This window comes from Lutra lutra, chromosome 17, assembly GCF_902655055.1.
Source record: "Lutra lutra chromosome 17, mLutLut1.2, whole genome shotgun sequence".
Lineage (NCBI taxonomy): Eukaryota > Metazoa > Chordata > Mammalia > Carnivora > Mustelidae > Lutra > Lutra lutra.
In genome coordinates, this window is record NC_062294.1 from 35,752,347 (window position 1) to 35,779,736 (window position 27,390).

At 36.1% G+C, this 27,390-nt stretch overlaps 1 protein-coding gene across 1 annotated transcript in view; it reads left to right on the forward strand.

Moving 5' to 3' along the window:
- ITFG1 (integrin alpha FG-GAP repeat containing 1) overlaps nucleotides 1–27,390 on the forward strand; it is a 311,563-nt gene that overhangs the window by 262,197 nt on the left and 21,976 nt on the right. The window contains exon 14 of the mRNA XM_047712521.1: nucleotides 3,792–3,870. Coding sequence (XP_047568477.1) covers nucleotides 3,792–3,870 — 79 coding nt within the window. The remainder of the gene's footprint in view (nucleotides 1–3,791; nucleotides 3,871–27,390) is intronic.

A 27,390-nucleotide genomic window follows, 5' to 3' on the forward strand; every position in this document is an offset into this window, starting at 1 on the left:
TATGGCTTCATAAATATTATTTCAAGCCTCACTAGAATGAGACAAGTTTAAAGAAACAAACGTAGGAGAGATGAAATAATTTCTTTTTTTTTAATCAATTTTTTTAATTTATTTTCAGCATAACAATATTCATTGTTTTTGTACCACACCCAGTGCTCCATGCAATCCGTGCCCTCTTTAATACCCACCACCTGGTTTCCCCAACCTCCCACCCCCCCACCTCTTCAAACCCTTCACATTGTTTTTCAGAGTCCATAGTCTCTCATTGTTCACCTCCCCTTCCAATTCCCCCAACTCATAATTTCTATTAAGAAGTGTATACCCCATTAGCAATGTTTTTTGCTAAGCATGTGAAGCAACATTCAGTTGGTAGATATAAACTGGTATTACCACTTTAGATTAAAAAAAAATGGTACTACTTGTGATGAGCACCTGTTGTCGTATAGAAATGTTGAATCACTACATTATACACCTGAAACTAATATTATACACTGTATGTTAGCAAACTGGAATTTAAGTTAAAATTTTAAAAAATAATAATGAAATAGCTACCTACCAACATGGAGGATAAAAAGAAAACAAAAAACAGAAGGAACAATTGAATATCTTTTTAAAGAGTGTTAGAGTCTCTAATTCCCTGCTTGCCTCAGCTCAGTGAATGACTTCCATGTCTTTTCTCACCCCAGCAGAAGTCTGGGGTTTCATTCCCTGGGAATGTCGCTGAACTGCAGAATGCCAGAGACAACCTAACCCAAATCTTAACCCTACCTCTAGCCCTAACCCTAGCCCTAAGCTGTGTGAATGTCTCTGAACTGCAAGATATCAGGCACATGCCCTAACTCTGGCTCTAATTCTAACCGAATTTTGGGGGGCGGGGATGGGACATGGGGGGCGTGTGTGTGTGTGTGTGTGTGTGTGTGTGCGCGCGCGCGCGCAATGTAACATTACTCAGCCATAAAAAAAGAAATTGCTATTTGCAATGACATGGAGCTAAAGAGTATTATGGTAAGCGAAATAAATCAGTCAGAAAAAGACAAATACCATATGATTTCACTCGTATGTGGAACTTAAGAAACAAAACAAAGGAGCAAAGTGTGGGGAAAGGGAATGGGAAAGGCAAATCAAGAATCCACACTCTTAACTGCAGAGAACAAGCTGATGGTTGCCAAAGGGGAGGTAGGTGGGGGGATGGATGAAACAGGTTTTGGGGATTAAGGAGTATACTTCTCATGTTGAGCACTGGGTGATGTATGGAAGTGTTCAATCACTATATTATATGCCGAAAACTAATATTACACTGTTAACTCACTGGAATTTGAATAGAAACTTTAAAAAATTGACACTACCTAGTACACTTGAACATACATACATATATATCCTTTGACTTTACAATTCTACTTCTGGGTACATAACTCCTGACAAACATTAGCACTTGTGCATCAGGTGACATACATGAGAATGCCATGTTTATCATGGCAAAAGAAAAATGGAAACAAGTGTCAATCAACAGTAGAATGAAAAATATTTATGCTATAATCATACATTGGCATACTCTGTAGCAATGAATTGAACTATACAGCTACATGCTTACTCATGGATGTGTCTCAAAAAATCTATTTTAAAAAACAAGTCACAGAAAGATGCATATAGTATGGTTCCATTTACATAAAAATTAAAATAGGCATAATCAAATATATTTTAACATTTTGCATACATGATAAAACTGTACAGGAAAAAGAATAATTGTATGAAGAAGATAGTGTAACTTCTATGCAACTATCTGTAGTTGCCTTAAAACTGTTCATATCTAGGGGCACCTGGGTGGCTAAGTGGGTTAAAGCCTCTGCCTTTGGCTCAGGTCATGATCCTAGGGTCCTGGGATCGAGCCTCGCATCGGGCTCCCTGCTCAGTGGGGAGCCTGCTTCCTCCTCTCTCTCTCTCTGCCTACTTGTGATCTCTGTCTGTCAAATAAATAAAATCTTTAAAAAATAAAAATTAAAAAATTAAAACTTAAAAAAAAACTGTTCATATCTAAAGAACAATGCTCTCTCTTGCCCATCTGCAAATCAGGGATATAGATAAGGAATCTTGGTAATTCTCTCACTGAAGAAGTATGTTGTATAAAGTATAATATTCTTTGTTCACTGATAAGGTTGTTTTTATTATAAATTTGTGTGATACTCTTCATGAATCTTTATTCAATTATATCTTGAGTAATTCCATTCTTTTTTTTTTTAATTTATTCAACAGAGATCACAAGTAGGCAGAGAGGCAGGCAGAGAGAGAGAGGAAGGGAAGCAGGCTCCCTGCTGAGCAGAGAGCCCGATGCGGGGCTCGATCCCAGGACCCTGGGATCATGACCCGAGCCGAAGGCAGAGGCTTTAACCCACTGAGCCACCCAGGTGCCCCGAGTAATTCCATTCTTAAAACAACCTGTTTTCTCGTGGTCACTAAAAGCCCGTGGACTTACAATGTTCTTAAAATATCAATCAGGTAATTGTCACAGCAATGAAATTAATTTAACTATCATTTCTAGCACATCATTAGACTATCTACATGTCTTTGTTAACTTTTCCCTACTTTATTTGGAAGAACAGTAGAATTTCTAATTCTGTGAAGTGTTCAAACAATTTCTTGATCATTTTGTCATCTAAGGATGCCCACTGCAGACATTAGTTTCTTTGTAACCCTATTTAATTAGCCTTGATATCTAAAGAGAATAAATCATTGTATCCATGTGTGAGGGATGCTCCAGAAATAAGGAACAATATACAAATTGGAGAAAAACTTCACCATTGTAACTTAACTGTAAAATAAGTCTAGAGCAAAAGAGTAAATGTGGTGGAGTGGCTTATTGATATTTTTCATTCCATTATAATTATTATGGTTGGATTTTTTTCATTTTGATATTTATTGGGAAAATGTAAACTATGTCCAATCCATCCCAGAAGGGAAGAGCAATGCTAGATTCTACAGAAATGTTATAATAAAATTTTTGTAGCTCTATTCTGGGTAGAACCAAAAGTATAAAGAAAATTTTGCTTAAAATACTCGCATTTAGGGCCACCTGGGTGGCTCAGTCATTAAGCAGCTGCCTTCAGCTCAGATCACAGTCTCAGGGTCCTACTTGCTCAAGAGCAAGGTGGGAAGTCTGCTTCTCCCTTTCCCACTCCTCCTGCTTGTATTCCCTCTCTCTTTCTATCTCTCTCTCTGTCAAATATATAAATAAAAAAATCTTTTAAAATTTTTAAAAATATTGGGGCACCTGGGTGGCTCAGTGGGTTAAAGTCTCTGCCTTCGGCTCAGGTCATGATCCCAGCATTCTGGGATCGAGCCCCGCATCGGGCTCTCTGCTCAGCAGGGAGCCTGCTTCCACCTCTCTCTCTCTATCTGCCTGCCTCTCTGCCTACTTGTGATCTCTGCCTGTCAAATAAATAAATAAAATCTTAAAAAAGTTTTTTTAAATATTCACATTTATGTGATAAAGAAGAGATAATAGTGGATCTTAGAAATATGTAATAAAATTAATGAACTTTGTAAATGCAATTAACAAATCATTTAAAGCTAATTGTATACATTTAAAGTGTTTTTACTAACAGAGGTTTTCTTTTTATTAGTTAACAGGTTATCTATTTATGGAAATGTTCTCTAAGTACTGCCAATTATTAATAATTATATATACAAGAATATTATATATACAAGAATGTTTTACTTTATTTGTAATAGATTTTCCTGAAACTTCAAATGATTTGCTTACTTTCCTAGACTTTACTATTCCTTTTTTATTGCAGCCCTTTGGAGTAAATCAGCCTGGACCTTATATCATGTATACAACTGTAGATGCAAATGGATATCTGAAAAATGGTTCAGGTAAGACTAGATACAATACACAAAAACACCTTTAATCAATATATTGGCAAGGTAAGCTGAATGACAAAAATTATCATTATGTTTCACATGCTTTTTTTTTTTTTTAAGATTTTATTTATTTATTTGTCAGAGAGAGAGAGAGGGAGAGAGAGCGAGCACAGGCAGACAGAATGGCAGGTGAGGCAGAGGGAGAAGCAGGTTCCCTGACGAGCAAGGAGCCCATGTTTCACATGCTTTATAAAATCTTCACTTTTTCTATTATAGTCCCTGCATATCAGTAGATTACAAAAAGGTCCTCATGACAAATATATTAACATTCATTCCTCATATATCCTTATTGTGATGGAGCCAAATCATCATCCTTATTTTTCAGTTGAAGTAACAGAGAGATTTGGAGAAATTACCGAGTTATCTTGTACAAAGTATGAAGTGGTAAATTAGTTAACAAAGCTATTTTTAGAAGTAAAAATTAGGAATCCAGTCTACGACTTAGACTAGTTTTAGCTTTTTCATATGTGGAATAGAAGCTAGAATGTTACATAGAGGCTTTTTAATAAGTGACTATAAAGAGAAACTTCTAGTTATATACCTGAATAAATAATAAAGGGAAATGCAATCAAAACAAAAAAGAAATAAGACTAAACAAAGGATGTCTGCTTTTGACAGATAGCCAGCTGACTGAGATGAGGTCCAAATCACAGTAGATAGAACGGTTCTAATTTCAACTCTCTAAGTAAGAAAAGGAACCCTAACATATCGGTAGGCTTCTTTGAGATTCCTAGAGTCCTAATCATGAAGAAATATAAATAGTTACTGTTACTCCTCTACTTTTATGCACTAAGAAAACAAAAAAAAAAAAAGAAAATTTATTATATGGCCATTCTCATTTTATATAATGGCCTAACATAAATATACCAGAGTGAATTTCCTTTTTAGCTAATTGTACACATTTAAGACTCTCAATCATAATACTGCTTCAGCACAGAAACACTCCATAAAACAAAACCTGTTTAATTAAGTTCAAGAAGAAATTGACAGACACAACTAAAATCAAACACTTTAATACACCATTGTTAATCAAGGAAACAAATAAGGATAAGAGAATTTGAACAAGTTACTTATTTTTTCTTTTTTTACTTATGTATGTTTTCATTCAGGTGCATATCAAGCTACAAAAAAGTTTATAGGACTGGCTGTTTTTATCTTTTATCGGTTAATTTTTTTTTAAGATTTTATTTATTATTTGACAGAGATCACAACTAGACAGAGATCACAACTAGACAAAGAGGCTGACAGAGAGAGAGGGGGAAGCAGGCTCCCTGCTGAGCAGAGAGCCTGATGTGGGGCTGGATTCTAGGACCCTGGGTTCATGACCTGAGCTGAAGGCAGAGGCTTTAACCCACTGAGCAACCCAGGCCCCCCTATTGGTTAATTGTTTTTGAGTTTTAGATGTAGATAATTCCACTGCCAAGTAAGGTGTTCCAGAACACAAGAAAAAAATATGAAGCCACTTATTTAACGAAATAAGCATAACTTTGGCAAGGCCAAAAATTCACTGGTCAATTATTAGTGAAAAATGCTAACTAAAATACTAACAATTTTAATTCATCTATTTTTTGAAAGAATTGCTTATTTAACATCATCAAGTAGGTAGTTATCGCCAAATGCACTAATGGTTTAAAATGGGGGAAAACTCTTCAATATCCTAACAGTAGATCAAAAAAATTTAAAGACCCATCTTCCTCTTTTTTTTTTCATGCAGTGATATATAAATTTTTCCATGTCTGTTCATACAGGCAATTTATTTGGGGATCATTTTGTATATTGATATAGTAACTACTCTGGACATGCCACTGTTATTTTTCTTTTCTCCAATATAATATTATAATATAACAGTAAAATCTTTGTACATATATTTTTGTGCAATTAAATGAATATTCTCCGTAGGAAAAAAGCTAGAAGGATATTCATCAAATTGTTAACATTTATCTTGGGGATGCAAGATATTAAGAGATTCACTACCTACTAGATACATTAATTACTTACTACTTTTAATCCTTTTAAATTTATTTAAAAAAAATAAATTTTACAACAAATGAAATTATTTTAAAATATTATTCTTAAATTAGATGTGGAAAATGTTTTTTAACTCTGTGAATGTTGATTCATTCAAAAATATATATTTAATGAATCTCTACTACAAACAGGCACTGATACCTGGTAGAATATCTTACTGTGTGCTAAAAAGTCATTCAGGAGGGCACCTGGATGGCTCAGTTAGTTAAGCAACTGCCTTTGGCTCAGGTCATGATCCCAGAGTACTGGGATCGAGTCCCGCATCGGGCTCCCAGCTCCTTGGGGAGTCTACTTCACCCTCTAACCTTTTCCTCTCTCATGCTCTCTCTCACTCTCTCTCTCAAATAAATAAATAAAATCTTTAAAAAATAAATAAGTAAATAAAATAAAAATTTATTCAGTAATATTCAGTACCCGTTGCTGTTTTTAAGTGAATGTATATTTCCTTAGCATGATTTCTTTTAGTCTATTCCAAAATAGTAATGGAACATTGGGTCTGTTCTTACTAAATTAAATATTTAAGAGTAATTATATTTTTTCCTTGAATTGGGGAAGGAATTTATGGGCATAAAAGAAAGAAGAAAATATCTACAGAAAAGATAAATGCAGTTGAATGCATAAATCAAATGAGTGCATAAATTTTCATGGCAAAAAATCATAAAACTAAAAGGCATTAGCAATCTTGGAAACTCTAAATGTCCAGTAGAGAAATAATAAATTATGCCATTTTATAATAATAATTTCCAGCCTATGACATATTTTAAAATAATTTTTGATTCAACAAACAGATATTTATGATATAATATTTTGCAGGGAGGCACATCCACGTGTATAATCCAAATTATATGTGTCTTTTTATAAGCTTGCCTATGTATAGGAAAAATAGAAAAACAAAAATGACACACAGAAATGTTACCATGATTATCTCTTGGTTGTGGGATTTTCCTCTCTGTATTTTTTCATCTTTCCATTTTACTACACTGATCATATATTGCCTTTAAGAAAGTAAGTAATAGGGGCGCCTGGGTGGCTCAGTGGGTTAAAGCCGCTGCCTTCGGCTCAGGTCATGATCCCAGGGTCCTGGGATCGAGCCCCGCATCGGGCTCTCTGCTCAGCAGGGAGCCTGCTTCCCTTCCTCTCTCTCTCTGCCTGCCTCTCTGCCTACTTGTGATCTCTGTCTGTCAAATAAATAAATAAAATCTTTAAAAAAAAAAAAAAAAAAAAGAAAGTAAGTAATAGGGGCACCTGGCTGGCTTAGTGGGTTAAGCCTCTGCCTTAGGCTCAGGTCATGATCTCAGGATTGAGCCCCACATTGGGCTCTCTGCTCAGCAGGGAGCCTGCTTCCCTTCTCTCTGCCTGCCTCTCTGCCTACTTGTGATCTCTCTCTCTGTGTCAAATAAATAAAATCTTTTTAAAAAAAGAAAGAAATTAAGTAATAAATAATACTAAATATTTTAAATATTTCAAGCATGTGCTACATTTAATGCATAAATATATGTTCTAAATAGGGAAGTAGCACTTAATTCAATTGATTCAGGAAGTACTCTTATGAAACCCCCCCCTCCAAATCTCAAAGGGTGAAAATTCCTTGTTTAAATGCTAAGCATGTTGAAGTCCACAGAAATATTGCTTGTTTAAACCATACATACCTTCCAACCCATCTAGTCCCACTAGAGAACTTTCTGCTGTAGAAAGAGAATGACCACATATATGTACTTGAGAAGCTGCAACCCTGGTTTTCCTATAAAGTAACTAAGGTCGGTACTTATTAGTGGGATAAAACTAATTTGGTGTGGCTTATGACAAGGACTTTTTATTTAATAGACTGAAATAGAACAATAGAAAATACCAGAGTATTTTCTCTGACCACATAGTAATGTTAAGTATTTATTGTCGGTGTAAAAAGTATGAAAGCCACAGCCAGAGACAATAATGTGCCTTAGAATTATTCAAAAAAAAGGCCTGCCTTAATCATACTTTTGCTTCCAGGGATCTTAGCATGGTTAATCAAATACTCTTTGATCTTTCTCCACTACCTAGCACTGTATGAATAGCCAAATCTTGTTAAAGAGGTACATTACAGAGTACTCATTAATTTTTTAAATAACAATAGCTTCTCTAAGAGATTGCAAAAATTAAGCTACATTTATCATGACAATTTTAGGAACTAAACAACTCTGGTTTAGAATCTAGGATTTTGTTTACTGGTCTTGTAAATTAGCCAAGATCTGCAACGATCAAATTCCTTCAACAATATTTGATGAAAACTTAGTAGATTAGAGCATGGTAGCAAAATTGTATAAACTAATAAGTTGTTGGTCATTTGTGAATAATAGCATTATTAGACCTAAGATTTTTTTTAACCCCTTAAATTACTTATTTAGTCCTGCTCTTTAAATCTGAAAGGAAATAACTTTCCCTTTAGTCCTCTGTGTTTACTATTTATTAACATGTCTGAGAAAAACATAAGTAACCCTCACCTTCTATGCACACTTCATCATATGCCTCAAATATAAGAGCAGTTAAAATGTATGTCATACTGACAGCACAGCATCTCAGAGGGCAAAGAAGCATTTATAATTACAAAATTCATATTGATGAATTCATATTCACATTAGATTATTATTCATATTCACATTATGTTATTGATGAAGATGATTTATTATAACACATAAGCACATTGCCTTTCTATAATGTTAATTTATAACCCTTCAGATTTCTCCATTTGAACCAATAATTGTCACATCTTCCAATGTCAAAAACATTTTATCCTTTATGTTCATTTCTAACATATATATTTTCTGAAATTATCTTCAAAGTATAGTCATGTTCCATTTATCCACATGTAATTATCCATAAAAGAATATTTTTAGTCGCAAATCATTTTATTTTAACCACTAATCACGTTTTAAATTGTCAAACTCATAGCTCAGCCAAAAATTTTAGTTTAAGCAATATTTAACTAAACTTACATTTTGTGTCAAAAATCATAATTCATAACAGAAAACGGAAAGAGTTGTTATGGCTTCCTGGAAATCCACAACATTCTTCTCTGAAAGAATGAATTTTTGTAAGAAGAGTCATTCCCTTTCCTTAATCTCCCATCAACTAAAGATCTGATGGGAATAGCCAAGCTGACAGAGATAAGGAGGGGGACTTGCCTAGTGATGATGCTTTTCTTTCACCAGAATGAGAGAAAAGAAAGAGTGTGGGAAGATGTGGAATATCTATAAGCAATAACTGAAATACCCACTTGATATAATTATAAAAATTGAGTGACTGAATGATGAAATACAGAGAATCTGTGAAACTGTAAGAAAGTTTGCAAATTATTGAACTGTTCAGCTATTAGAAATCCCATCTTTGAAAATGCAGATGAGTCAAAGTCATATTCTAGAAGAATCAAAAAAAAAAAAAACCCATAAATTGTAGTGTCAACAAAAACAAAAGTTTTGCCTCCTGAAATTCTATCTACAAGCTGATTTCTAGTACAGTATTACAGTCGATACAGATCCTAATACCAAAGGAAAAACCACCTAACAGCTTTGGAAACAGAAAGTGGGAGAAAGAATATACTTTGTCTATTCTGTGGTCTTTGCTAGCAAATGTTTTGCCATCCCACAAGGTGTTGTAAGTAAACCAACAAACTATGTCTACTGTTTACATAGATTTGTTACAAAGGAGTTTGATTAAATTCTCATTCATTACTCAGTAATACCACTGATGTATTCCTTCTCATTGCTTTAGTCTTACTTAAAGACTTAACTATTTTCAATTTTCATGTTTTCCTCCAACCTCAGTTGTGCACAATACAAACCATGGAAAGCTACTATCTGCTGCAATAAAGGTTGAAATTCACAAATATATCATGTATACAATGCTGTAATATAGGAAATAATACACGTTGAACAAACTCAGGAATGAAATAAAGTTCTTGAGATGATTTTCTTACACATGCTTAAATAAAACATTGCCAGTGCAAGGAATTATTTACTATAAGTTGAGTCTAAAATTGAAATAGAAAACTGTTTGAAAACACTAGATTCTGCATCTTCTTAATTTTTCACCACTCCTTACCTTAAACTCAGTATCAGTTAAAATCAACTAAGTAAATTTAAAGAAGAGATGAGCTGATTTAATTATAAATATAACAATTTACTCAAGTATTTCCTTCTTTAGGCTAGCTCTACCTGACACAAATTCTAAATTGTTATTCTCTCATGAGCTTTTTCTGTTACTAGTCTGGACTTTCTAGACCATGAATACAACAGGAGAATTAAAGGCCACAAAAAACAAATACATGATATAGACCAGTAATGAGCTTGTACCCACTCAACATAATACCTCATAGCTCCCCATACTACTCCCACAAAGACCTAAGTCATGGATCAATATTTTCTCATCTTTCCATAATCTCTGACATTGCTCATTCCAAATTTAGATAACACTTATCTGAACAGTTTGTTCTCAGTAACATCAGAGATTAGCTTCTTTGGCTATTGAAATCTCTTAGAAATCTTGTAGAAATTCATCTTTCTAAAGCACAAGTCTGGGGTACCTGGGTGGCTCAGTCATTAAGCATCTGCCTTCAGCTCAAGTCATGATCCCAGGGTCCTGGGATCAAGCCCCACATTGGGCTCCCTGCTTGGCGGGAGGCCTGCTTCTCCCTCTCCCACTTCCCCTGTTTGTGTTCCCTCTCTCACTGTGTCTCTCTCTATCAAATAAATAAAATCTTTTAAAAAATAGTAATAAATAAATAAAGCGCAAGTCTTTTTATATCCCTAAATAACTTCCTACTGCCTGAGTTGTTCATCCTACTTTCTTTTGTAATTGAGTGACAGGAAAAGAGTCTACTGACCCAGTGATTCTTTTTTTTTTTTTTTTAATTTTATTTTTAATAAACATATATTTTTATCCCCAGGGGTACAGGTCTGCGAATCGCCAGGTTTACAAGACCCAGTGATTCTAACACACTGCTTGATGTTTGTTCCTGAGGGACATCATCATTATCTTTTATGTCCTTAGAATTTGAGGATACGCCTAAGTAATAATAATACCCAACAGTTATTAGTACTTACTCTGACCAGGCACTGTGCAGAGTATTGTACATGGATGGCCTCATTTATAACATTAGGTGGAAAATTTCCTGTCAGCTGTATATATTTCATCAAGTTTTTGAAACTTAAATACATGAGAATTTAAAAAGCACTCTAGTATCATAATAGTACATATATTGATACATAAGGAAGAATAGAAAATTTCTCAATTAAAACAAGGAAAATGTATGACCCTGGCATTCTGCTCTTGCATTTCTTTCTTCCTTGATTTAATGAATATAGATTTCCATTTTCCTAGTACATTCTGAAGAAGATAATAGATAAACCTTGAAACTGTTAGACTTTCTAACATTCTTCATTTAAGACCAAAGAAATTACATTTTCAACAATTAAAACTACATTTAAATAGACATTTTAATTAAAGAATAAAATGATTAAATTAAAATGTATGAACAGATTGTTTTATTAAATGTATCATTTTGACTGTATTGCTCTTGGTATCCTTAAAGCTTGTCCATGTAAGCAGAAATACTTTTTATTTTTTTTATATTTTTTTTAAAGATTTTATTTATTTATTTGACAGATCACAAGTAGGCAGAGAGACAGGCAGAGAGAGGAGGAAGCAGGCTCCCTGCCGAGCAGAGAGCCCGATGCGGGGCTCGATCCCAGGACCCCGGGATCATGACCTGAGCCGAAGGCAGAGGCTTCAACCCACTGAGCCACCCAGGCACCCCAGCAGAAATACTTTTTAAAGTTTTTCAGTAATACATAGTATAGCCAGTTTTACTGTACAAAACAGAAATAACAGTTTAGTTATATTCAAAGTTTAGAAACAAAATACTCACTCATTAGCTGAACACTAAGAACCGAATAGTATGCCCTGCCAAATGTTTTCATGTGGTTATTATTATTCCTTTATGTTAAAGTAGGTAATAGGAAGTACTTATTCTTTAATCAATAAATATTTTAGAATTTCTTTTAGTGGTATCTGAATAATTTAATAGATTAGATAGAATGGGTGTTCATTATTAAAAGCTATATTATCTTTTTCACCTAAGAAGATATCACCTACTACACTCAAGTACTTTAAGGAAGGAGACATTAGTGGTGTGAAGGACTTCTTTGAATTGAAAACAGAAAGAAAACAATTCCATAACATGGGCAGACTTAGGCTTAGTTCTCAGATTCAATAACTAAATATTAAGAACAAAAAAGATACAGATTCAAACCTTGTAATGATTTTTTTATATGTCTGCTATTGCTTAACAAGCTAATTGATATTCTTTAATGTTCTTCTAGCATTAATTCTTCTCATTCTCTACCCTGGGAATGAGTAGTTATTTCAAAGGCTGCTATGCAGTTGTAACTATTAAATGAAATATAATAGAAAGCACTTAGATACAGGTATTGCCTCAGGCAGAAATCTTAAATCATGTGGCAGTGCTCAATAACAGAAACAAAAATAGTTCAAAATGGACTAAAACTTGGATAGATAATTCTCTAAAAAAAAATATATACCACTGATTAATAATACATGAAAAGGGGGCACCTGGCTAGCTCAGTCAGGCAGGAAGGGCATTGATGTGGTTGGAAGCTGAAAAAATGTGGAGGACTGTGGGAGGAAGGGACATAGCAGATTCAAAGAAGGGAAAGAAACAGATCCTCAGACCAAGCACTCCAGGCATGGGGAACCCACATGAGGAATACTAATCCCCATAACATATGGCTTTGAAAACCAGAGGAGCATAATTTCATAAATTCTTGAAGTCAGCGGGCCTTAACATCTAGAAATTTAGAAATCAGCCAGTTCAACTCTGGCAGAGCCAGAAGGGCAATGGGAAATTGAGTCTCCCTTGAAGAGAACACAAACAATCCAAGGAGATACAGCATAGAAGCAAGTTTGGAAAAATGCCAGAAGTATAAAGGAGGAAGATTTGTTTACTAATCTCAGAGCTTGAGCTGGAGGGGCAGGTCATGATCTCAGGATCATGGGATCAAGCCCCACATGGGGCTCTGTGCTCAGAACAGAGTCGGCTTGATATACTTTCCCTCTGCGCACCCCCCCCAGCTCATGGATACACTCACTCTCTGTCTCTCTCTGTCCCTCTCTCTCTCTCTCTCTGTCTCTCAAATAAATAAACAAATCTTAAGGTGACCCCTACCTCTGGGAGGAAAGATAACCATACATACCAGTGCAACTGCAGCCCAAGCAGTGGGCTGGAGCAGACAGGCTTTGACTACAGGCCCTACCCAAAGCTTCTCAGGGGACAACACATGGAAAGTTCTGGGCAGTTTTCTGCTACTGAATCCCTGGCAAACCCCTGCTGTGACTCAACTCAAGCCCAAGGCAACCCCAAACTGATCCACTAACAACACAGGGATCAAAACCTGCGCAGAGGCAAAAAAAAAAAAAAACTAAAAGACAACTGGACTGAAAGCAAATGTATCTCAGCTACAACAGTAGGGGGCACACAACACACACAGTAGTACACACCCCTGAAGTGCCAGCTTCTGGTGAACAAGGGACATTGCAATTCAGGGCATTACAGGATTTCTTCTACATAAGGCCACTACTTTCAAGAGCAGATGTAACTGACTTTGTTAACACATAAACACAGAGAATTGAACCAAATAAGGAGACAGAAGAATATGTCCCAGATGAAAAAACAGGACAAAAATCACGGCAAAAGACCTGAACAAAATGGAGATAAGTTATATGCCTCATAGATAATTTAAAGTAATGTCTTAAAGATACTCGCTGAACTTGAGAAAAGAGTGGAGGACCTCAGTGAGACCCTTAACAAAGAGATTTAAAAAAAAATGAAAAAGAACCAATCAAAAATGAAGAACTCAAGAACTGAAATGAAGAATACACTATATGGAATGAAAGAGAAGAGGAATGGATCAGTGACCTAGAGGACAGAGTAGTGGAAAGCAAGCAAGCTGAACAGGAGAGAGAAAAAATAATAATAATGAGTTAAAATAGACTTAGGGAATTCCGAGATATCACAAAGAGTAATAACATTCACAAAAGGAGAAGAGAAAGGAAAGGGGACAGAAAATGTATTTGAAGAAATAATAGCTGAAAACTTCCTGAATCTGAGGAAAAAAGCAAATGCATATCCATAAGACAGAGTGCCCCCAACAAAATCAACCCAAGGACATCCCCACTAAGACATACAGTAGTTAAAATGGCAAAGAGTAGTTAAAAAGAGAGAATTTTAAAAGCACAAAGGGGAAAGAAAGTTACAAGGCAAACCACATAAGTCTATCAGCTGATTTTACAACAGAAATTTTGCAGGCCAAAAGGGAGTAGCATGATATTAAAAGTGCTGAGAGAAAAATCCAGCAAGGGATTTCAAGACAAACGAAAGTTAAAGGAATTTATAATGACTAAACCAGCTCTACAACAAAATGTTAAAGGGTACTGTTTAAGTGGGAAGGAAAGTAGGAGTAAGAAAAGTAAAGGAAGCACAAAAGCAGTAAAATCAACAATATCTATAAAAATCAGCCAAAGGTTTTACAGAATAAAAGAATCTAGAGTATGCCACCATATACCTAAAACTTAGGGGGATAGGAGTAGAAAACGGATTCAAATGTAAGTGACCACTAACTTAATATAGTATGATACATACGAAAGGTGTTATAGACAAACCTAATGGTAACCACAAATCAAAAACCAGGGATATGCAAAAAAAATACAGAGAAAGGAATCCAAGTATATCACTAAAGAAAACCAACAAACCATGAGAGAAGAGGGCAAGAGAAAAAAAGAACACAGAAGAACGGCAAGAACAACCATTAAACAAATAACAAAATAGCAATAAGTACGTACTTATCAATAATTAGTTTGAATGTAAATGGACTAAACGCTCCAAAAGACGTAGGGTGACAGAAAGTATAAAAAAGCAAGACCCCCCCCCAAAAAAAAGGCAAGACCCATCTAAATACTGCCTACAAGATACTCAATACAGACCTAAAGACATGTGAAGATTGTAAGTGGAGGGATGGAAGAGCATTTATCATGCAAATGAAAGTGAAAATAAAGCCAGGGTAGCAATACTTATATCAGACAAAGCAGATTCAAAAAGATTGAAGTCATACCATGCATCTTTTCTAACCACAGCACTAGGAAACTGGAAATCGAGCACAAGAAAAATATCTAAAAGAACACAAATCCACGGAGGTTAAATAACATGCTAATAAACAATGAATGGGTCAACCAAGAAATAAAAGAGGAAATCAAAAAGACATGGAGATGGGGTGCCTGGGTGGCTCAGTGGGTTGGGCTGCTGCCTTCGGCTCAGGTCATGATCCCAGGTCCTGGGTTCAAGCCCCACATCGGGCTTTCTGCTCAGCAGGGAGCCTGCTTCCTCCTCTCTCTCTCTGCCTGCCTCTCTGCCTACTTGTGATTTCTCTCTGTCAAATAAATAAATAAAATCTTTAAAAAAAAAATCTTTTCTAGATGAATTCAAAATCTATTTTGCTGCTCATTTTCTTTTCTATTAAGTTCACATACATGTATTATGTATTCATGTCATGAGACTGCTTTTTAAATTTTTTAGTCTTGTGGCAACATAATCATATCTAAGTGTAGATTCAGTGAATCAAAAAATACAGAGGATGAAGTAAAATTATTTCAGATTTCTTTTTTTTTTTTAAGATTTTATTCATTTATTTGACAGGCAGAGATCACAAGTAGGCAGAGAGGAAGGCAGAGAGGGAGAGGGAGAGGAAGAAGCAGGCTCCCTGCTGAGCAGAGAGCCCTATGCGGGGCTCCATCCCAGGACCCTGGGACCATGACCTGAGCCGAAGGCAGGGGCTTAACCCACTGAGCCACCCAGGCGCCCCTCATCTAGAAAAGATTTTAAGCATACCTTTTATGAAATACATACGTTAATTGATTTGTTAATAAAATGTCCATCTTTAAGAGAAGGCAATGAAAGAAAGTATTCAGTTCAGAATTAGAATAGGAAATTTTTCTTTTGGCAAACTGAAACCAGTGATTCTCTCTAGTAGGATAGTAGTATATACCTCATTGTAATCGTAAACCAAAAACTAGTTTCTTAAATGCTAAAAGTCAATTAGAATGTTCTTTGAATTCTATGAAATATTGGGGGCATAAATATTTATAATTGTTATATCTTTTTGTTGGATTGTCACCTTAGGATTATATAGTGCCCTTCTCTGTCTCTTTTTAACTCTTTTGAATTAAAGTCTAGTTTGTCTAATATAAGTATTGCTACTCTGGCTTTCTTCTGACACCCATTTGCATGACAAATGTTTCTCCATCCCCTCACTTTCAAGCTTCAGGGGTCTTTAGGTAAAAAATGAGTCTCCTTTAAAAAAAAAAAATGAGTCTCATAGATAGCACATATAGTTGGGTCTTGTTTTTTTATCCATTCTGACACCCTTTGTCTTTTGACTAGAGCATTTAGTCCATTTACATTTGAAGTAATTATTGATAGATTAATATTTATTGCCATTTTATTATTTGTTTTGTTATTTCTGGAGATTTTCTCTGATCATTTTTATCTGTCACTTTTGGTCCCTCCTTTGCATTAAAAGAATACCTTTTAATATTTCTTTACAGGAGTGGTTTAGTGGTCATGAACTCCTTTAGTTTTTGTCTATGAAACTATCATTCTATTCTGAATGATAGCCTTGCTGGATAGGATTATTCTTGGCTGAAGATTTTTCCCATTTTGGCTTGCCAGATTTCTGTTGTGTAATCTCCAGCTTACTTATGGTTTTTCCTTGGAAGTTAAGGATTTCTTTTGTCTTGCTGCTTTTAAGATTTTTTTCTTTATCACTATATTTTGCAAATTGAATTACAACATTTCTTGGCATTGACCTGCTTTTGTTGATTTTGATAGGAGTTCTCTGTGCCTCCTGGATCTGGATATCTGTTTCTTTCCCCAAATTAGGAAAGTTTTCTGCTATTCTTTCTTGAAATAAATTTTCTTCCCCCTTTTCTCTTCTTCTTCTGGGATGCCTATAAAATTGATATTATTATGTTTGATGGAGTCAGTGAGTTTCCTAAATCTGTCCTCATGTTGCATAGTTCTTTTCCCTTTTGTTCAGCATAATTATTTTCCATTCTTTTGTCCTTTAGGTCACTTATTCATTCCTCCGCTGCTTTCAGCCTGCTGTTTATTGCCTCAAGCCTGTTTCCAATCTCATTTATTGCATTCTTCAGCTCTGATTCTTTTTTAACTCTTTTAGCTCTATGGTAAGGGTCTCACTGATTTCTACTTTTCTCAAACCCAGTTGTTTTGTTTGTTGATTTGTTTGATGATTGTTGCTTTTAATTCCCCATCGAAAATGTTACTTATATCTGTTTCACTTAGATCTCTGGCTATGAGCTTATCTTTTTCTTTCACTTGGGATGAATTCCTGTCTTGGCATTTTGTCAAAGTCTCTGCATTCTCTGTGTTAGAAAAGCCAGTTATGTCTCCTGCTCCTGAAGGTAATGGCCTTATGAGGAAGAGGTCATTCAGTGTCCAGAGCCTTACACTTGAAGGAGTATCTCTAGTTTGTGCATCATGAGCTCTGCTGTTGTGTTTTGGTCACTGTGTCCTTCAAGCGAGTTGTCTTCAGAGACTTTCCTTGCCTGCTCTGGGCTGTGTTTGGTCCCTGGCCTGAATGTGGCGAGTTTTAACTAGATGTGCTCTGGTTTGCTTGTGAAATGAGACCTGACACCAACTCCACCAGAACTGGGCTCTACAGAACTCTCTGATTAGGAGATGTGGTGTCTACAGGGATTTGTGCTGGTCTTCTGGGGAAAGGGGCCCCCTGCACTGGGACTAAGGCAAGTTTGACTGAGAAGGGCAGTCTTGCCAGAGCACAGGTGGGACTTGGTCTAAGCAAGTTAGGCAGCCACTGTCAGTGCAAGTGGCTCTGTATATATGCTGACAGTGGGGTAGGGAAATGGTAGCAGCCAGGTCCCTTGTTCCTGGAGAGGCATCTCTATAAAAGCTTCCTCTCAGGGACACAGAAGAGCAGTAAGTCTCCCCTGTGTGTACCAGGCATTCCCCCATCACCGTTTCCATGCTTTCTGGCCCCAGCTATTTGCCTGCCCTCTCTCCAGGAGCAGCACACTGCCTTCTGGGCTCTATCCCAGCCAAGCCCACTGACATTTTTTAAAGCTCCAAACATTAAGCCCCATTGATTGCAAGAACTTATTAAATTCAGCCCCTTTCATTTTCCATGCCAGTGGTTTTGGGAGAAGGCTCTCCGTGTGCATTCCCCTGTGTTCTCTCCTCTTGCCCTTCTCCAGGATCACAACTCCCTCCCCTCCACAGCACCCATGATCCATTCCTCCCTTAAACCGTGTCTCCATACTTCCTTGATGTAGCCTCTTTTATTCCTTTAGTTGTGGAATTTCTTCTGTCACTCTTCTGGTTGTTTTCTCAGTTCTGTGTATATTTTTAATTACTAACATTGCAGTCAAAGCGTTGTGCCAAACCCCTTGATGAGGATACAAATATAAACACAAGAAAGATTAGTGACCATTATCAGAAAAGATAATAACATGATTGGTTTTAAGACAAATTAAAATATATTGAGCACCCCTAGGACACCTGACTGGCTCAGTTGGTGGAGCATGCAACTATTGGTCTTGGGATTGTGGATTTGAGCCCCACTTTGGGTGTAGACATTACTTAAAAATAAAAAATATATTGAGCACCCCTGTGAAACAAATTTAGAGTTTGTTTGGTTTTTTTTTTTTTTTTTCTGTCTTATAGCTTCACTGATAAATATTTCACTGGTCCTCATGTTATTCCACCATGCTAGGTTTGGTTCTGGATTCATGTTGTCTTACCATCAATAAACTGTGAGACTAAGGACTTGCTACTAAGATAAATTCAGTAAGGATATTCCTAGCTTTAAGTAGTATGCAAAATGGAAATTTAGTCCTAAATGTAAATTATTTTCCTTCTCATAAAATTTTATTAATTTTTTTAAAATGATATATTTATTTTTAAAATAAGTCTTTGGGTCCCACTATCCAGTATCTTGTACATTAAAAATGGAAAAAATATTTTCATTAAAAATAGAAAAAATAATCTCCCTATTGCAGTGGTTCCCAAACTTCTTTTCTTTTAAAAATCTCAGTATCTGGGCACCTGGGTGGCTAAGTTGTTAAATGTCTGCCTTCCACTCAGGTCATGTCCCCTGGGTCCTGGGATCAAGTCCCACATTGGGCTCCCTACTCTGTGGGAAGCCTGCTTCTCCCTCTCCCATTCCCCCTGCTTGTGTTCCCTCTCTTGCTGTCTCTGTCAAATAAATAAATAAAATCTTAAAAAAAAAAAAAACCCTCAGTGTCCATCACTACTATCTCATAGGGCTTTTAAAAGTAGTATATGGGAAATAGAGCAAGGAATTTAATAAACTAGTGATAAATTCAATAGATCTGTTTTATTTTTAATCTATATATTGCATTTTTCTAATATGTATTTGTTTTTTTTTAGAGCAATGGCTCTCAAACTGTACCATACATCAAATTACCTAGAAAAATAATTAAGGGGTGCCTGGATGGCTCAGCATGTTAAGCATCCAACTCTTGATCATGATCTCATGGTCCTGTGATTAAGCCCCACATCAGGCTCCACATATTGGGCATGGAGCCTGCTTAAGATTCTCTCTTTCCTCCCTCTGCCACACCCCCTCCACTCATGCATGTTCTCTAAAAAATAAATAAGCAAATAAAGAAGTGAATCACAAATTGCTGAGCTCCACCACCACTGAGTTTCAACTCAGTACGTCTAATATAGGACCAGAGAATTTGTATGTCTAACAGGTTACTAAGAGGTGATCCAGTATCCAAGGACTGCATCTTGAGAATGATCAATAAGATATTTTATAACTAAGAATATACCCAAAGATTTATGTGTAGGTATTGTATTTTCTCTTTTTCTCTGGTATGATGTTTGATAGGTATTTAGGGACCTAAATGACCTATAACACCTCATTCAGCTTCTTCATATCCCCCCAACTGGAAGTTTTTATATCAAGTGTAATGACATTTAAGAAGACAACATAGGAAATAAATTTATGTTGTTGTTACTAACAGTTGTTATCAACACTCTTGTATCTATTCAAGGCATTATTTTCCTAGAGATTAACCATCCTAGATTACTTGTTTCTAATTGTAATCTCTATTGTATAGAAATATACAAGTAAATAATTAGCATGATCCCTCTGAGATTGATATACCACTTAAATTTTTTATGTAGAAAATGTGAAACTTTTAAGTAATTCAATGTGGCATTCTAATATACTGATAAATTTGAAAACTAATATTTTAGTTCAGAGTTACTCATACTATAACTATTTCAAGTAAATGTATAGAGAACATGAGACAGTTTCATAGTTAATGGTTGAATTATTTTGCTATTTTCTTTATGACTTGATTCATGTTACAGAACCAATATTTTGTTTTCTTAAAGTTAAATCAGTAACAACAGTCTGATTCTATTACCTACCAAAATGTAATCTCAGAGCCTTCCAAGGAAAAAATTATACAACAGAGCTTATCACCTCTACCTCTACCTCAAAACAGAAAATCAGTGGAGCAAATACACTGCAGTAAAACCAGAGAAAATAATTTTGTCAAGTATTTATTAAAACTGGTCCCACAACTTCATGGGTTTCCAGGAATTCCAATAGGTTCTCATGATGAAGAGCCAAAAATGACCCCTTATGCCAAGAGCATTCTCCGTAACAAAAGCCAACTCTCCAAGAAAAAAGACTTCATGAAGGAATGGCATTTACCTGACACCCTCCAACCTTCCTGTATCACACTAAAGACCTCAAGTTCTTTTCTTTTTTTTTTTTATGATTTTATTTATTTATATGACACAGAGAGAGAAATCACAAGTAGCCAGAGAGGCAGGCGAGGGTAGTGTGGAAGCAGGCACCCCACTGAGCAGAGAGACCAATGCGGGGCTCCAGCCCAGGATCCTGAGATCATGACCTGAGCTGAAAGCAGAGGCTGAACCACTGAACCACCCAGGCGCCCCTAAAAACTTCAGGTTCTGTAACATCCCTTATCATATATATCATATCTAGCACCTACTGAAAAATTACCTGGAAAGAAAATTCAGTCTGGAGGCACCTGGGTGGCTCAGTCAGCTAAGCCTCTGGCTTCAGCTCAGGTCATGATCTCAGGGTCCTAGGATCAAGCCACGCAATTGGGCTCCCTGAGCAGGGAGCCTGCTTCTCCCTCCCCCTCTACCCTTCCCCCCCCTGCTCATCTTGCTCTCTCTCTCTCTCGTGGTCTCTCTCAAATCTATAAAATCCTTTAAGATAAAAAAGAAGAGAAAATACAGTCTGAGTAAACAAAAACATCAGAAACAGGCCCAGATATGTCACAGATTTTGATGGGCTTATCAGAGTGGACATGGACAAGGAAAGACTCAGGGAGCCTAAAGACAAGTCAGCAGTAATTCCCCAAACTGAAATGTAAATACAAAAATAATAATAATAATAATAAAGGAGAAAGTGTGAAATATATGTACAATTGGAAAGTCAGAAGAACCAAAGAGAAGAGATAGTATAATGGCCAAGAATTTTCCAAAATTAATGACATACACCAAACCACAGATTCAGAAAGCTCAGAGAACACATGAAATATAAATACCAAATCTGTGCCTAGGCATACCATAATCAAACTGCAGAAATCCAAAGACAAAGAGAAGATCCTGAAATAAGGCCAAGGAAAAAAATACCTTACCTTCCCTATAGCAGAAAAAGGATAAGAATTGTAGCCAACAGTATTATTTACAATAGCCAAGATATGGAAGCAACCTAAGTGTCCACTGATAGGTGAATGGGTAAAGAAAATGTTGTATATGGGCACCTGGGTGGCTCAGTTGTTAAGCATCTGCCTTCAGCTCGGGTTATGATCCCAAGGTCCTAGGATTGAGTCCCGCATTGGGCTCCTTGCTCAGCGGGGAGCCTGCTTCTCCCTCTACCTTTCCTCCTTGTGTGTGATCTCTCTCTCGCTCTCTCAAATAAATAAAAATAAAATCTTTAAAAAAAAAAGGAATTGTAGCCAAATTTTTTCAGAAAGCAATGCAAGCAAGAAGAGAGTAAAATATTTAAAGTGTTGAAAGAAAAAACTACCAACCTAGAATTCTATATCCAGCAAAACTATCTTTTAACCATGAAGGAGAAATAAAACACTTTATCAGACAAACAAAACCTGAGGGAATTCATCACCAACAGATCTGTCCCACAAGATATGTTAAAAAATAATTTTTCAAGAAGGAATATGATAGGTCATAAACTCATATCTACAGGAGAAAAGAATAACATCAGAGATGGAATAAATGAAGATAAGACCTATTTTTCATTGTTGATCCAAAAATAACTGTTTAAAGTAATAATAAAGGAGCACCTGGGTGAGTCAGTGAGTTGAGCATCTGCCTTCAGCTCAGGTCAGGATCCCAGAGTCCCAGGATTGACCCCCACATCAGGCTTCCTGCTCAACAGGGAGTCTTGTTTCTCCCTCTGTCCCTCACCCTGCCTCATGCTCTTTCTCTCTCTGTCTCATGTCTCTTTCTCAAATAAATAAATAAAATCTTAAAAAATAATAAGCTAATAATAGTGTACTGGGTGATTATAGATAACTGATATAGATAACTGATATCAGTGACAACAATACCCTAAGAGATGGGTGGGGGGAATTGGGAGTGTTCTGTTATTTAAATTGACCCTTTCCTGGAAATGAAAATCAGGAGCCCATCTTTATCACTGACTTTGTATGATAACCTCTTTCAGGGAAACAACAGTAGGCTATAAAATTTATACTGTATCTTTAAAGATCAGTGACTTTGTAACACCCTCCCCCAAATTTATAGAGTTCAAGAAGACATGATGTTAAAAAAAGGATAAGGAACAGTAAGAATAAATCAGAAAGACATTTAGAAATACAAAACTATGAAATAAATATGAGCAAGGAAAAAAAAGACAAAACAAGAGAAAAGAAATTAAGAGAATGATTGAAAACTGACAAGTAACAAGTTCAAGAACTGACTGATTTCTAATGAGTGTTGTCTCAGGGTTGGGACTCTGCATGTAAACAGTAAACTCCACAGTGAAGGTGGTTTGCTCTGTGAAGATTTATTTTATTATTACACCAAAAAATGTTTATTGAATATGTAAGTACTAGCTATAACCCTAGGCACTTTAAGAAGTATGTGACTCTTGATCTCAGAGTTGTAAGTTGAAGCCCCACATTGGATGTAGAGATTACCTTAAAAAAGACAAAAAATAATTTAAAATAACGTATGAAATATATTCATTATCCTCAAAAAATCTACAGTTTATTTGTAGAGATAACAAGAAAAATAACATGGTTTTTTTTAGTTTTTAGTTAAATTCCACTTAGTTAACATACAGTATAATATTAGTTTCAGGTGTACAATTTAGTGATTCATCACTTAAATACAACATCCAGTGCTCATCACAAGTGCTGTACTTAATCCCCATCACCCAATCAACCCATCCCCCATCTACTCTTCCTCTCCTGACCATCAGTTTGTTCTCTATTGTTAAGAGTCTGTTTCTTGGTTTGCCTCTGTTTCCCCTATGATCATTTGTTCTGTTTCTTAAATTTCACATATGAGTGAAATCATATGGTGTTTCACTTTCTCTGACTTATGTATTTTGCTTAGCATAATATTCCCTTAGCTCCATCCCTGTCATTGCAAATGGCAAGAGATTTCATTCTTTTTTATGGCTGAGCAACATACCACATCTTTATCCATTCACCAGCCAATGGACATCCATAATTTGGCTATTGTTGATAATACTGCTCTAACATGATAAGCCACTAATAAAGGATCTATCAGAAGAAGAATAACTTTCTGGAAGATGATGATATCACTATCCACTGGCCCCTTCTTTTATAAGATTTAGGAATCTAGAGTGGAGTCCTAAGAAAGACTAGGATTCCATATCATCACTTGTAAGACTTTGATGCCCTTACCTCGATAACTGAGCAGGACAGTTTGCCAAATGCTATGAATGTGCAAAAATATTAAGATGCAGATACTGCCATGAGGAACTTTATGTAAAATATAAAGGTAAATATTTATATTTTTAAATATCTTCATAAACAGTAATTGCAAAGCAGTAAGTGTCAAATTAGTGGCAACAGTAAGTTCTATAGGAGTTCAAAGAAAAGAGACTCTTGTGGACAGATTGACAGGTGACACCTTGTGAAGGTAGTCTTCATTTGAAGGATTGGCACAATATGTATCCCAAAAAAATGAATAAGAAGAAAGGTAGAGGTTGCATTATCAAAATCAAAATATGAGAAATGTGACTTAATTAGGAGTAGCACAAAAAGGAAATAATATGACAATAAAATCTTGTTCTGGTTTTTGAAATCTATACTATACACAAAAGCTATAATATCTTTGAATATTTTCTTCTTACTTTCCTTTTTTTTTTTTATTTTATAAACATATATTTTTATCCCCAGGGGTACAGGTTCTTCTTACTTTCCTAAGTGCTTTTAGGAAAGTGTCTAGTATCCCAGACAGATGTTCCAGTTGATTTCATTTAGTTGCTCTACTATCTCTGCACACTTGGTAAATGGCCTAGAATTTAGGATAGTTATTGTTCTTTACACAAAATATTTGTTATTTCTAAGTTTAATTTAGAGAGTTTACTAACCATTATAATACATTACTTAATTGTGCAGTCACAATAAGTAGCAATTAAGAATATGAGTTACACTTATTTCAGTTTTTTGTAATTTTTAAAAATCAATAAACAATCTTAAAATAGACCTGATTTCCCAGTTCTTGAAGTAAATTTTAAAATACAATGGAGAAGGAGAGAATGAAAGAATGATGAACAAATGAGTGAAAAATCTCTTTAATAAGTTCAGTTTCCAGTTCAACAGATAAAGGACTTGTAATTCATACTCCTATCTTCACCCCGTAAAAAAGGTGAACAAAAAGAAAATCAGTAACTCCTTTTTTTTTTTTTTTTAGATTTTATTTATTTATTTGACAGAGAGAAATCACAAGTAGGCAGAGAGGCAGGCAGAGAGAGAGGCTCCCTGAGAAGCCTCTGAGAAGCCTTCCCAGAGAAGCAGGCTCCCTGCTGAGCAGAAAGCCCGATGCGGGGCTTGAACCCAGGACCTGGGATCATGACCTGAGCCGAAGGCAGCGGCTTAACCCACTGAGCCACCCAGGCGCCCCCAGTAACTCCTTTTTGACCCATCAAAGAATTGAGGATACAAAGCAAACCACTGCAAAGGAGGGAAATACATAGAAACACAGCTTAACAGAACAGAAGTCACAGAGGGGCCGGCAAGAACATTTTAAGGGTAATGTCTAATTGCTGGAGACTGAGCTTGAGACTAGTTTAAGAGATTTAAAAACTCCCAGAGCACAGGCTTACGGGACCCCTCACTTTCACGAGTTTCTCATCGAGGAGCTACACCAGGTCCTCAAAGTCAAGATCTGAAAAAAAATCCTCTTGTGCTTCTGTTGGACAAGGGGAAAATTAAACATTTTTGAAGACTCCCAGAGTCACCTTAACAAAAACCTGATCTCAAGGGAAATTATTTTACAAAAGCCTAACCAACTTGGGTTTTTTAGAACTTAACTGATTTGAGGGAAGTAAACTACCCAACTCTGGCCCCATCTAGTCTTCCTGTCTCACCATCAGGAATGGATAAAAATGAGGAGAAGGAACCTAAAAAGCACCTGTTAAGGTCCCAGTCCAGGGTCATAGCCAAAGTGAGACCTAACTGTAGAATTATAGAACACTTAACCCTTCCCTGAACATCTTACCACTACATTAATCAGTCTCCTGTATAATAACAGAAGATTACAGCTGAGCAAGGACTCCCTTTTAAAAAGGAGTCTCTAAGGAGATAGGTAAAAGACAAAAACAAGGACACTAGAGGAACTTTCAGCTTCTGACCCACAGCTACAGCAACCAATAAATGCAGCCTAACTCATAGGCAGATAAACCTAAAGCCTCATACTATACATGACCAGCTTTCAACAAAAAAATTACAAGGCATGCTCAAAGACAAAAAAAGGGGGTGGCGGAGAGGGAGGCTATTTGAATAGACAAAGCAAGCATCAGAATCAGTTATGACAAAGAATTTGGAATTGTAAGACTAGGAATTTTAAATAACCATGATTAATATCCTAAAGGCTCAAACAGAAAAAAGCAAATTCTAGAAACCAAAAGCACCACGCTAGAAATGAAGAATGCCTTTGATGAGCTCAGCAGTAGCTTGGACATGGCTGAGGAAAGAATCAGTAAGCTTGAAGGTGTCAATAGAAAATTCCCAAGCTAAACATCAAAGAGAAAAGGAAAAAATATAGTTTAGTTCAATGACCATTAAGATGTAAACTGCCACACCAGTGGCCCCCAATAACTGATAATGTAGTCCCTTCCACTATTGATTCTGCTTAAGCAAGAGGACATCAGCAAACACGACACAAGTGGAACCTTAATAAGATCTTATACTTGATACTTGCTCTCTTGGGATGCTCTCCTGAGACTGCATGTAAAGAAGCCCAGTCCAGTCTCCTTGAGAATGGAAGTCTAAAAGGAGAGAGGTCTACTCAGCCATCTCAGCTGACCTTCCAGCTGAAGGTAGCCACAAGAGTGTCACAACCAACAGAAATTGCCCGGCCAACCTACACAATCCATGAGAAATACAATAGTTATAGCTGTAAGCGACTAAACTTTCAGTTAGTTCATTAAAGAACAATAAATAATTGCTAAGTGTATTCTGCTTTGCTTGAGAGCCAAATGTGAAAGAGTTTACAGAGATGGACCTTTATGAAAAAGGTGTGTTTGGGAAGTGCAGACTTAGTAGACAGGAAAGGGAAAGCAATACACTGAAGCAGAAGGTGAAAGATTTAAGAGTAGAAGAGAATATGCTTCCTGACAGTCACAACTTTAATTATGTTCTCCAGGAAGAAGGTGCTTGGGAAAAGAAATGACTTTGGTAAAAGAAAAATTATAAGGTATTTTTGTGTTTTATATGTATTATAGCCAAGTAACTGTCTCCAAGTCTCTCCAGTCATCTAACATGTGATAACTACTTAGTCTAATGAACATTTTTAAATCACATATTTTAGTGAAAAACCTAACTTGCAATTTGGGACTAAAAAATAACCTCGCATCTTTGGTTTAAGTAGCTATGTATCGTTTATCCCTATTTTAGAACTAAGCAGTTTTACTCCCGTGTGCTTTTTGTCACTATAAAACACAGTTTTGACTAAAATGCTATGGCTAAGTGGTTTGCCTCTGAAAGAGAGAGAGGTCTCCAACATGAAAAATAAAGTGCACTAAAGCATAAACCAAGCTTTCCTATTTAGCTCATTTATATCACATT